Source organism: Stigmatopora argus, chromosome 9, assembly GCF_051989625.1.
Source record: "Stigmatopora argus isolate UIUO_Sarg chromosome 9, RoL_Sarg_1.0, whole genome shotgun sequence".
NCBI lineage: Eukaryota > Metazoa > Chordata > Actinopteri > Syngnathiformes > Syngnathidae > Stigmatopora > Stigmatopora argus.
In genome coordinates, this window is record NC_135395.1 from 11445730 (window position 1) to 11457887 (window position 12158).

At 43.4% G+C, this 12158-nt stretch overlaps 1 protein-coding gene across 1 annotated transcript in view; it reads right to left on the bottom strand.

The window, feature by feature from the left end:
* The window catches only part of LOC144082636 (LIM and calponin homology domains-containing protein 1-like), a 29909-nt gene that overhangs the window by 2093 nt on the left and 15658 nt on the right, over positions 1–12158 (bottom strand). The window contains exons 7-27 of the mRNA XM_077609911.1: positions 11516–11714; positions 9825–10083; positions 7851–7868; positions 7302–7434; positions 6895–7052; positions 6367–6817; positions 5179–5448; positions 4857–4965; positions 4581–4630; positions 4385–4463; positions 4236–4304; positions 3701–3729; positions 3404–3603; positions 3315–3324; positions 3126–3239; positions 1856–1948; positions 1650–1787; positions 1332–1453; positions 839–952; positions 270–378; positions 84–186 (exon numbers count right to left, since the gene is read on the bottom strand). Coding sequence (XP_077466037.1) covers positions 84–186; positions 270–378; positions 839–952; positions 1332–1453; positions 1650–1787; positions 1856–1948; positions 3126–3239; positions 3315–3324; positions 3404–3603; positions 3701–3729; positions 4236–4304; positions 4385–4463; positions 4581–4630; positions 4857–4965; positions 5179–5448; positions 6367–6817; positions 6895–7052; positions 7302–7434; positions 7851–7868; positions 9825–10083; positions 11516–11714 — 2827 coding nt within the window. The remainder of the gene's footprint in view (positions 1–83; positions 187–269; positions 379–838; positions 953–1331; positions 1454–1649; positions 1788–1855; positions 1949–3125; positions 3240–3314; positions 3325–3403; positions 3604–3700; positions 3730–4235; positions 4305–4384; positions 4464–4580; positions 4631–4856; positions 4966–5178; positions 5449–6366; positions 6818–6894; positions 7053–7301; positions 7435–7850; positions 7869–9824; positions 10084–11515; positions 11715–12158) is intronic.

Sequence of the window (12158 nt, forward strand, 5' to 3'; positions counted from 1 at the left end):
TCAAAGAAAAATCAGCAGAGATCAAATGAGGAAAGAAGAAAAGTGACGAGGGTAGTATATACGTATGAACATAGTCGACTTACAGCGGGAGTGAATGTAGCACTGGTGGCAGTTAAGGAGGCCGCTCCGGATCCGCACGTCGGTGCCGGTGGACGTGTCTCCTAATTGGCCCTCGCACACACCGCACTGATGACAAGAGACCAAATAATACAGTTCAGCCCGTTCCTCACATGGGATTTCGCTGTCGCTCGCTCCCACGTTTGACTGACCTTAAAACAGTCAATGTGAAAATAGAGGCTGAGTGTCTCTATGATCATGGCGGCCCCCTTGCCCAATGGCTGCCCGCAGCTGGAGCACAGCTTCTTGCCGCTCACAGACCTACATAGAAAAGCCATTAGTGAACAAGTTTATACCAAAGTATTACCGGCACTGCTAACTAAGTCAGGAGGAAGTGAAAATCGCAGACAGACAAGAGATTATTTTATTCCACAGCCTGTTTTTGTGTTGCTTGCTACACAATGTACTCTGACATGCTTATGATGATAACAATGAGAGTAAATGAGATGAGAGTGCAGCAAAGATGAAGGTTTGTTTCCAATGAGTAAAGAGGAAGGCACGAGTAGTTGATGCCCTCTGCTGGTGCAACAGGCAAAAGGAAAGACTGCAAGTCATTCACGCAAGCTGGGCTTCTATTATTGAGCAGCAGTACAGTTGCCATGGTTACACTTTACCCTCATCAATTACTGCCAGTGGCAGAAAATATCTTTAGATGATGGAACACAGAAGCCAAAAGTAGACACATCAAGTCCATTTACACACACACTCATTTAGCACATACCTACGGTCTCCAGCAGGCTGCATGGTATCAACGTCTTTACGCTTCTTGACGGACGTGGACGTCTTTTGGTGAGACTTCTGGCCATTCTGCAGACAGCTGCTCTGAATTCCTGTGCTGAAGAAGGCCACAAAAAGACTACTTAGTGTTGCAACAATTCGGATGCAGCTTTTTTTTAAAAAACATAACATTCCAAGGGGCAATTTAAAGTGTTCAACCAGCCTACCCTGCATGTGTTGGGGATGTCGGACTTGGGATTGGACTCTCGACTCCAGAACTCTGAAGCCGACAACAAGTAACCACTTGGCTGCCAGCAACGGCCCAGTATGAGTTAATTATGAAGGGTGTAAAATTAAATTTTGTTCATAGGAAATGAGGAAGCTCTGTAGCGAGATCTCATGTCCTCTATTTTTTTCTTTTTTTCTAAGGCATACATTTGGCAGTGAAAAAGCAAATGCTGAACATAACCTGCGATTTTCACCAATTGTGAACAAACCTTTTTGCCGTTCGGACGCTGTCATCGACGGTACTGATGTCACTATTCTTGTTGTTTTCTCGGAGTCGACACCCCACTCTCTTTGTACCTTCCTTCTGCGTTGGCCAATCAGGAGGCAAGTACTTCAGTCAAAAAATCATTTCATTTGAGGCTACAAAATTGGTATAAGATTGCGAGGCATGTCGTTTCACAACAACTTTCAGTTGCAAAGGTGTAATAATACAACAACTAACTTGATGTGTTTGCAGTAAAAATATTTGCAAACTCGCATACAAATCACTGACAAAGACAATGTACGAAGGGTTGTTGTTTTTTTACCGTAAGCTTTTCTAGCCGCTCCTGCTTGCGCTCCCAGTCGGCGAGCGAGCGCACAATGGTGTCCTGGCTGTGGGAAGCAGGCGAGGCAGATGATAGTGGCGTAAGAGGTGTGACTGTTTCTTGCAGGATTAGACGTTCCTACCACGAGATAAACCCAAATTCAATACATACCATATCACAGGGGAGTATTGAATTATTGCTCCCACCTCCTCAAGGTACCGCCTTTCCTCCTGGGCCACCTCCTTCTGGGCCTTCTCCCACTCTTCCTTGAGTTTCTCCTGCTCGCGCTGGTACTTCTCCTATGTTACCATAGAAACACATCACATGTGCATAGACACAGAAGAAGCCAAAATAATTTGATGGATGTCAAATGTGTTTTAAAAAAGATTAGTGTGTACAAATATGAGCTTGTCGAGGTGAAATATGATGAAAAAGAGGAGAAAAAGAACAGCAGGCAGAAGCTGAACATGCAAAGATAAGAAGAACAAACTGTGGGTGGCAAATGTAAGATGTTTGTATGACAGGCTAGCACTGTTTCTACATGATTTAAGATATATCGGAAATGTGTCTAAACATCCAAAAGTGAGCATTATTACACTGGTCAACACAATTTATGTCATTTTGAGTATGTTGGCTGCTCTAAATACAATTTTGGGTAACGGAATCCCCAAAAAACGGATCTAATTTGCCGATACAGCACTGAAATGACGTTAAGAATTAACAAGCTGAAGCGCTGCGATATGTAGTCTTTCCCAAAGACATTGTGGGCTGGCAGCGGGCTTCTCTATCACCAGGTTTGCCCGTTTTCTGGGGGAAACGCTATTGACGAGATACATTGAAACAACTGAAATTCGTTTAGATTCGGCATTTAAGTTGAAAAAAACTGCTTTTGGGCCTGAAAATAATGGACATTTTACTTAGAACATGTTGCCCAATGTTAGGTTTATAATGACACTGATGGAATCACAAAGCAGGATACACAGAGGGAGGGGAAAAATAGCACAGAATGACATCACACATTCACTCATCGTCTTTGGCAGAAGAAGCCTTTCCAAGTGTGTAGCAGAAGAGAGTCAAGGGAACATTTAGGCAGTAGCACAAGCTATGAGAGCTTGTACTGTGCAAGGTTGCCCTGCAGATGGTGGCAGCGGAACGCAGGTGGATGTTTAAGACAAGTTAAAAGCACCGCTATAGAAGGCTGCGAACATTTAAAAAAAAGAGCAATGAAGGTCAGCTCAGGGTTTACTTATTAAGAGCAACGATGGGCAAACACCAGAAATGAATAATAATAATCCTCAACTATAACAAAATAACCAGAATAACGTGTCGGAAATGAGGAAGTACTATAAAACTATATGTATGCAAATGTGAAATGGTTTTTGACAGTCCCTTTCGCAAATAAAAACAAGGTTCCTGCCAGTGCAAGGAAGGAACCTCATGCGCCATGCTTTGTCTCCCCAACTATTCTTGTACTACCTGCAGCAGGCGCTCCTGCTCTTGCTGCCACCTTTCCTGACGCTTTCGTTCCTGGTCCGGGTCCCAGGACCAGCGGTCGGCCCGTCTGGCCTGAGGCGACACCGGCACAGACACCTAATTGGACGCCCGCCCACCAACATCGAACACGTGCACCCACAAAACCCACAGCACAGACATAGTCATGCGCACGCCGGACACCCTCAGACAACAGGAAACACACACACACACGTACAGGGGAAAAAAGAGGAGGGAGAAGAAGACTGAGATAGTTGATCTACCACAACAGCACTACTCCAATGCTAGCCAATCCACTCCTACTGAAGGAGAGAGAAGACAGAAAGGGACAGAGGTGAGCACAGGTGTGAGGAAGCTTCCAATGTATTGCGACCCCGCAAAATTGCGCCTTGGCATTATTTGTATTTAAACAAATCATAAACTCTGAAACGTTGAGCCAGATGAAAATCCGGACAAGTGGTCTCTAAACAATATATATAAAAAAAATGAATATGTTGACTGTACTAACGATGCTACGAACAATATATAAAAATATATAAAAATATGTTGACTGTACTCACGTTGCTAATGTGATCCTTGGCTCCATTATCTGCAGGAGGTGAATGCAAATCAATGTAAATGCTTTTCAATTCATTTTCAAAACACAAGAGTTAGTAGTTCAGGTTATAGTGAGGGGAACCTGACTGGAACTAGTGTTGAATCGATATTAGTTTTGGGACCAACAAGGCACTAAAATGACCTCGCCAGAATTAGTATGTACTAAGAAATAATGCGCCAATGTAATTATAATATTTACTGCTGGTTGCATACCCAAGATGGCTGCTAGCTACCACCTAGTACTGTCAACGGCAGCCATTGATTAAAGGAAAAAAAATGGCACACAATGAGTTAAGCAGTGGGATTCCGGTGTCAGAATCAGTATCCAAAAATGGTAACCAAATCAAACAGAAATCAAAGTAATAGTTTCCAGAAGGAAAATTATAAATGGAATTTACCCTCCAACAAAAACAGAGGTGCACTATAATTGGGAATTGTAACAGATGTATTTAATAAAATACTAATTCTACCACAAAAAGCCAGAAGGGGGACTTTTACCTGCAAAGAACTCCCAGCGTAAATTTAGGTTGCTGCTTGTTTGTGGAGAGCAGCTACTGCTGTTCAAAGCTGTGCAAAAATATATTTAAAGTATTCAAAAGGAGAAGGCCATTAATAGTATTTTGAGTAAAATACGTGTGTCGTGTCACCTTCTGGTGTTGGCGGCTGACATCCCACACAAGGAACTTCTATCTTCTGGTCCTCCTCTACGTGACTCTGTATGCTCATCTACACATTTCACAGGATTATTTAAAGGAGAGCAAGACAGTGTGTTATATATGAGCAATCCATTTTAACAGAGTGGGTGTCTGTCACTGTCAATGGCATTAGGAGTTATTGACTCACCACTAAGGTTCCAGATGATGGACATGACAGTTCAGTCTCTTGTTTGGTTTCTGCAAAGACATTGTATGAGAATTATGATGTGTACAAGTGAGAATCCACACCCATATAACCCTCTATGAAATGGGTATTTATTTCCCCTTCAAACTAATAATGGGTTGTGTCACCCTTAGGTATAAATTTTTTGAAGGAAAATTGTGGAAAAACAACGCACCAAGCCTGCAATATGAAAGATACACAAGCATCCAGGTGGGGGTAGCAGAGCTGCATGAATCTGACCTGCATATGCCTGGTCTTGTGTTGCTGGTTCGCTCATTTTTTCCACTGGCGCCAATAGTGATTGCCTTCCACTCTTCCTACAGCAGCTTTCCTCAGGCGAGTGTAATTCCTGGTTCAACAAAAAAAAGTCATTTTCCATAGCTTGTAGTGTCATAAATCATTCAAATATGCTAAAATCACTGTAGATATTACAAAATCACTGATTTGTTCACCAAAGGAAGCATGAAGTGAGGGCAAATGATGAAACAGAGGGATTATAAAGTCACAAAACGTAATATTCAGGGAGTGTTTTTGATCAAATTCACAGAATATGCAATTAATTTACCACTGGCAGTGAAGTGGGCCTGCTGGGTGGCGTTGAACACCGAACGACTTCTTTGTCTTGGACATCGCTTGACGCTTCCTCGGGGTTGGAGAACACCGGACTTGCTCTTTTGGTAAAGGTGTTCACAATATGGTCTGTGGTTTGGGGGCTGCTTTTGGGCGAGGACGGTAAAAAAACAGGCGAACAATCGCTGTCTTGACTCTCAGACGGGGCGGGAGAGTTGTCGTCGCCTCCTGCATTGCCGTTGACACGTGACGAATCATTGGCCTAGGACACATTTTTATCATTTGACATGATGCAATTAGAAAGCGACACAGGTGGCATGAGTTTTTTTTCTTCTTTTGAAATTTTGTTGCCAAGCTAGTCTAGATTGGACTTTAATGGTGCCATTTTTAAGAGCTCTGACACTTTGGAATAATACGAAACAGTACCAAATGATACCTTGGGGGAGGTATTGAGAATTACAACTTTCATTTATGCTCAGCACCGCCTTCCAGTGTGCTATTAGCTTATGCATGCAGACCTTAGCAGCAAGTGGGCCTCAGAGACAAAGAGAGGCTAGTAATATATGTGTGAGGCTCATGGCGAACTTCTCACTGCGTACTTTCCACCTCCCGATCCGGACCCCCTATATACCTCCAACTTCTCATGGGTCTCTAAGCAGCCTGTGTGGGCCCTCTTTGTCCACCGGGGAGCCCACTCCACATTGAGAGGGCCCTACTCCGACAACTTCTTAAGTCAATAGGGAACACAAGGCTCCATTCAAAGTGAGACTGGGATGCCTGACAAGACATTCCACAGATGCACTCGGCTACATTTACCCAAATAGTGAGCATCGTTGCCCTTCATTCTTATCTTGCATGTCTTGTTGTGGGGGAGCTTTGTTTTGCAAATATAAAATTTGCATTTTTTTTTCTGTCAACCTCAGCCAATGAATTAACAGCAAAAAAAAAATTGATGGTAATTGAACATACTAAATTTGTAAATCATGGTACCTTACAGTACATGGTTCTAAAACCTTGGTAGTTTAGTAGTATACATTTACACATGACATGAATTTTGACTCCAATGGTGAATGCAAATGTGAGTTTTGAACATTTTCATTCCAAAATGGAACATAAATATATTTTTCCCCGATTCAAGCAAAAATAACACGCTAAAATGGCACTTTTGTAGCCAACTAACCTTGCTCGGCCAAGGGTCCGGTGTGGCGGGCCAGGACTGAAAGTAAGGCTTGGGCGTCATCAAAGGCAGCGGTTTGGGCGACAACGCCCGATTGGACGGCGGCTCGGACGAGCGCGAGCGGATCTGCGGCCGGTGGGGCGGCGGGCCGCCAGGCCACTCATCGATGTGCGCTTCCAGCGTGGATGTGAATCTGGGGGCTGGGGCCGACTGTTGCCTCAGATACTTCATGGTCTCCTCGGTTTCGGTTGGCAGAGGCGAGGGGGGAGCGGGGAAGCCCGCCAAAAAGGGGTCGGCGGAGACGCTGCGGTCCAGAACCTTAGGCAGTTCCAGACGCTCCATAACCGTCTCGCTGATGGAGAAGCGCTGGGCGTAACACTGAAGGATGGAGGACGCCTCCTCGGGAGATTTGGCGCTCCGGTAAGCTGTTCGCAGTTCCTCCTCGCGACGTTCTCTGTCATTAAAAGAGGAAAATAGATGCTTTTTAGCAACAACGACAACAACAAAAAAGACTTTGGACGTGAGACCTACTTGTCCTCCACGATCTCTCTGTATGTCTTGATGCTTCTTCTCCTAACTGAGATGCAGGGGCCTCCAGTCATCAGCTGCTCCATCAGCTTCCTCTCTTCCTCCTTCTTGATGAGGTCCTGGGAGATGCTGCGCCGGCGATTTTTCCACCGGGCCAAGTCCTAAAAGATGCAAATGGCCACGGTTACTAGCGTTATAAAGGCAGATTTATGTAAGGAAATTAATGGAGTGAAGTTCAGCCTCTAGCTGGTCAACTTTTTGGGTGATAATGTACTGTACAACAAAACAGAGGTCGACCAATGGGATACAATATTATAAAAATAAAAAACAGATTGTCGATGTTTCAGACACTCATTACATAAATGTATACTAACAATGTATCGGTCGGTCAAGGCAGTTTGCTTACTTACATCTTGCCAGTGGCTGTCCTCTTCTTTCAACTGGTTGTACTGATTGTGCATTATCTCGTGCCGCACGTGACTATGTGGTGGCAAAATGGCGCCCGCATTCTCCTGGCTGCGCATGTCTATCAGGCTCACACTTCTGCACAGGACAAAAGGACAGCGAATATTAAATGCACTATAAAATATGCGCATTTGCTATTACTTCAGGGCAGCCCACATGATGTTTATGATTATCAGGGAATGAAGTCATGTGACCAAGTTGAAAATATCACAAGCCCATTTCCAATGAAGATGGTATGGAACAATAAGGTATTAAATCTTGTCTTTGTAGTGTCTTCAATTAAATTCATGTTGAACATATTTTGCAACTTTCCTACTGCAAATGATTTTTTTTTTGATCATGAAATCCTCTAATGCAGAAAGTTCAATAGGAAATCTGTAACTTTACCTATGTGAATATTTTCCACAATAAGAATGCAATTATGGCAGCAGTCCCGGATGCATTAGGTAAAAAAGGGCTGGCAGATTTTCCTATGTGGCAATTGGATGACTTACTGTGGGTCATGTGACACGCTGGCAGGACACATGAGAGAGACAAACCAGACAGACAAACAGACACAAATGTTACATTTGAATTAGGTATTTGATTTATGTCAACAGGGTAGATGGTGGAGAATTGAAATAATGGTTTGGGTTAGGGCAGTGGACGGCAACCCAAATTGTTGAAAGAGCCATATTAAACGAAAAAAAACCCCATCTGGAGCCGCAAAAAATTTAAAACCTTATGAGGGCAATGCAGGCTGTATGTATCTATATTTGCCTACTACTAAAATGGCTGCAATTAACATGGAACTTTGTTTGTTTGCCTTACCCAATCATAACAAATTAGGCTTCTAGCGCAGTCAATGGCACTGAAAGATGAGCATTTCCAGCCAGTCTTCCCAGTAACACAGCACCCTCCCCTCAGGATGCAAGGAAATGAGCTCCGTTTCCTTCACTCAGCCTGATCCCACCCGCTGGACCCTTGCTCCCACACCTGCCTCCTTTCTGCTTTGCAAGCTTTTTAGCGGATTTACAGGCAAAAATAAGCTTCATCGAGCAGAGACCAACATTTGTACATTCGCTCCTTTGCAGTGAAAATGAATTGGACATCGAGCGCAGACATGAAATGGTCTAGTTGATGGCAGCTAGTGAGTTAAATAAGTGCCCGGAATGGATTAAATTAAAAATCATAATTCGTGTATGAAAGTCTTAAATCAGAGGGGGAAAAAAGATTTCCGCTCATAAGTGTTTATAAACTGCTGTTATGTAAGATTTTTGCACTTTTATCTCCTTTTTTTCTCTCAGCTACATCACTTTCATTTCTAATAAGCAGAGAGGACTACCCACGCAGGCCTGGGATTGGGATTTGCTTGATGTGATACAACCGCATGACAAGTATTACATTTTGGCAGCACTAACGTACACACACTCTGCAGCCGGCCGCTAAGAATGCACACAGCAGCTCATTTCAAAGGAACAATCCGAGAGCCCGTTTATACAAGTCAGATCTCAGCCGCAGATTGCTTTCCCACTCCCTTGAAATGATGATGACAGACAATCCGTACCATCTGTTCTACAGACAGGCTCGGGGGAAACGAGGGATGGCACATGGAAGCCCTCGCAATTTCAATAAGAGTGCTAATCAGAAGCAGTCACCAGTCATGGGGTGGAAAAAACGCATTTCATGAAAAAGGGCGTTTATTTACTCAACTGCAACCATTTGTGTTTTAAAGTCTGTTACTTAAAGGGTTATAACACCCAGGCTTTTCATTAGCCCATCTATGGAGTTTTGCATCGCTTGCCGAGTTAAACTTTCAGTTCTCTTTTATGTTTACTTTTGCAATAAACTTTGACTAGGAGTGGAAACTCCTTTTTTTTCAACCCTTGGTAGGGAAAGTGACTATATTTGGTAATTAAAAGAACAATCTCATGATTGCCTGGTGTCACCATACATCACTTTTTTGATCCACAAGCCTTTGGTATACAAGTGAGTGACGTGTGATACTTTTCAGTCTCCTTTTGACTCGATTGCCGATGAAGGCCAAAATAATCTTCTCTCTCCCTATTTGTGCTGTCAGCCCCAAATCCAAAGAAAGAATCTCTCATTGAATAACCCTGAATAACTTTTTTGGGTCAAAAAACAGACAAACCTTGAATATTTTGGGGGGGATTTTTGACAATAAAAAAAGTAAAACAATGCATTGTGTCATCAATAAAAACCATTGAGTGCCCTATTAAGGGTTTAGTGGTGTGGCCAAATTATTCCAGAAAGGGGTTTTCATTCCAACCTATAAGAGGAAACCTTTCCACCAATCTGGTATCTTAGAAGTGCAATCAGTGGATTGTGGTCAGGTGCTTCTTGTTTCAGCAGAAACCTCATTGGTTAAACTGTTTGTTGGAACAAAAACCTGCCCTCGAGGACCAGTTTGGCCACCCATGGAACTTTAGTACCATGACATTCTGAACCAGGCTGCGATATGCACTCACCTCAAAGGTTTTTCTCCTCCTACCGGCGAGGTGGCCGTACTCCAGCTTTTGCGCTCGTCGTTTTCCGTGTCGCTGCACTTCTTGCGCAGCGGTGTCGGCACGTAGCCGCTCTGATTGCACTTGTTGGGCAGGTACTGGTTGAAGGGCATGGCGGTGCGGGGCTCGCTCACCGAGGTGCGGCGGGCCAACATGTCGTCCTTGTGGATGTCCGGGGCTCTGCGGTGCAGCGGGCCATCCGACTCGGAGTCACTGCCGCGGCCTGTTGGGGGGAGATGGAGATGGACACGGTGCAGTTTACCAATTTCATGATGATATGAGACTAACACACACTAACAGATCATAAAAGAATCTAAACTAGGTCCTGTCTATTCCTTTGAAGCAGACACAAAAGAGAAAAAAAGACAATAGTTTGTTTACAAAATAGTTGCGTCTCCACTGTGTCTCCTCAGTGTGAAAATATACAAGCAAGTACTGAGATCCTTTTTATCAGCTACTCATCAATATCAATTATATGTAATAAAAGACAGTAACAAGCCCGTTAAAACCTAATTTTACTGTTTTAAACCTAATAAATGTCAAGCTCCTCAAAAGCTACCGCATACTAATAAAACAGCTTGGTTTAATAGGCATATAAAATAATCAGTGCATCTGTTTGCAAGTGAGATGAATCACATTCCTGCATGCACCTTCTAGACTCCCAAACAAAGATTATGATTACAATCTCAACGCCCCGGCCTGCAACCAATTTTTTACAAGGTGGAAAGAAACCAGGGTCCACCTGGATTGGCAGCAGGGGTTTTCCCTTTTAATGTTACATAATAACCCTCAGCATAAACACGGAGAGGCATGGTGAGGATGTGGTGTTTACCATTCCTGTGGTGTGTGTTCATTCCTGAATGTGCACAAATACCAGGCATTGGATACCTGCATGACTCAAAGAGTCCAGAAATTCCTCCCCTAAATGTTCACCACATGTACTGATGGAATCTCAGACCATAGAGCAGAATCTAGCCAGTACCAGAGAAGACCACGTCAATAAAAATGTAACGAAACAATCATAAATCAGCCACTAAGTAGCGTACTACACGGAGGAAAAAAAATAAATGCCTCACTTGAGCGAGTCTGTGACTTAAGGGCAATATTTTCAAAAAGTAACATGACATCACTGGATTTATTCTTACCAAAGAAAGGCATTTTAATCACAAAGCATCTCATTCATATATGGTGTATCAAGTGACCAGACTGAAGATAGAACTCTTCCTCAGAATGAATTAGAATTTTCTATGGGTGCTCTTGAATGTCATCAGGCTGAGGATACTTTACACAGGCCAATTGTGCCAGAACTTGGATGCAAATGTCAGATGAGAGAGGAAAAAAATGGGTCATCGTGGATACGCCCGATCAGTCACTATCCACATTAATGTAAAAAAATGTAATCAATACTTACAGTGCAAATAATACTTGCTACTGGGATAATGAATGAATAAGGCAATTTAGAGGGCTATAATTTTGCTTTAGAGTTAGACTGTATTCCGCATTTTAAATATATTTGGAAATCTCTCAAATGAGTGTTTGTTTTAATACATTCTTTAAATGAACAACATTTGGTGCTCTGCGATTGGCTGCTTGGTGCCCATAGTTAATGGGGCATCTGCTGCTTTACTACATACAGAAATATCAAAGATTCCTACCATCACTGCTGCTGCGGGGCACCAGGACGTCCGGCGACGGCGTCTGTTGCGAACGCGAGCCGAACGAGTCCAGGCTGTCGAAAGAATCCTCGCGAAAATGCCGGGGCGGGGAAAGCGAATCGCTGCGCTCCGAGTCCCAGCAATCGACGTAGCCGCTGTCCCGGATGCTGCGTTGGGGGCTCTCTGCCTCTTCCGACTCCTAAAAAAGATGGAGGCCAGAGAAAATTGACGCTCATCCCTTCCAGTTGAAATGGAAACAAAAAAAAATGCTAAAAAAGGGGATAGAATTATTCACAGAAAATGAAATGTTACCTGGTCAAGCATCGTTTCTCAGAAATGTCTAGTCAAGTCATAAAGGTCCCACTCTTCCCACGTCGTTTAAAATGTGCACAACGTCTCCAATTTAATCTTCAAACTCACATTCTAAAACCTTGTCGGCTCCTCCCTTTCGTCTTGTCGGTGTTTAAAAAATGTTTTGAGCTGCTAATGGAAGGTGGGGAAAGGGCTTTCCTGTCCAGCAAAATCGAGGGTGGGGTGGGGGTTTCTCCTGCATGCTTTTTATTAGGTAACCACAGATTTGTGGCAAGATTTTATTGCATAAACCAGGACCAAGGCACGTCTAACATCATTGATGAAGTTTGAT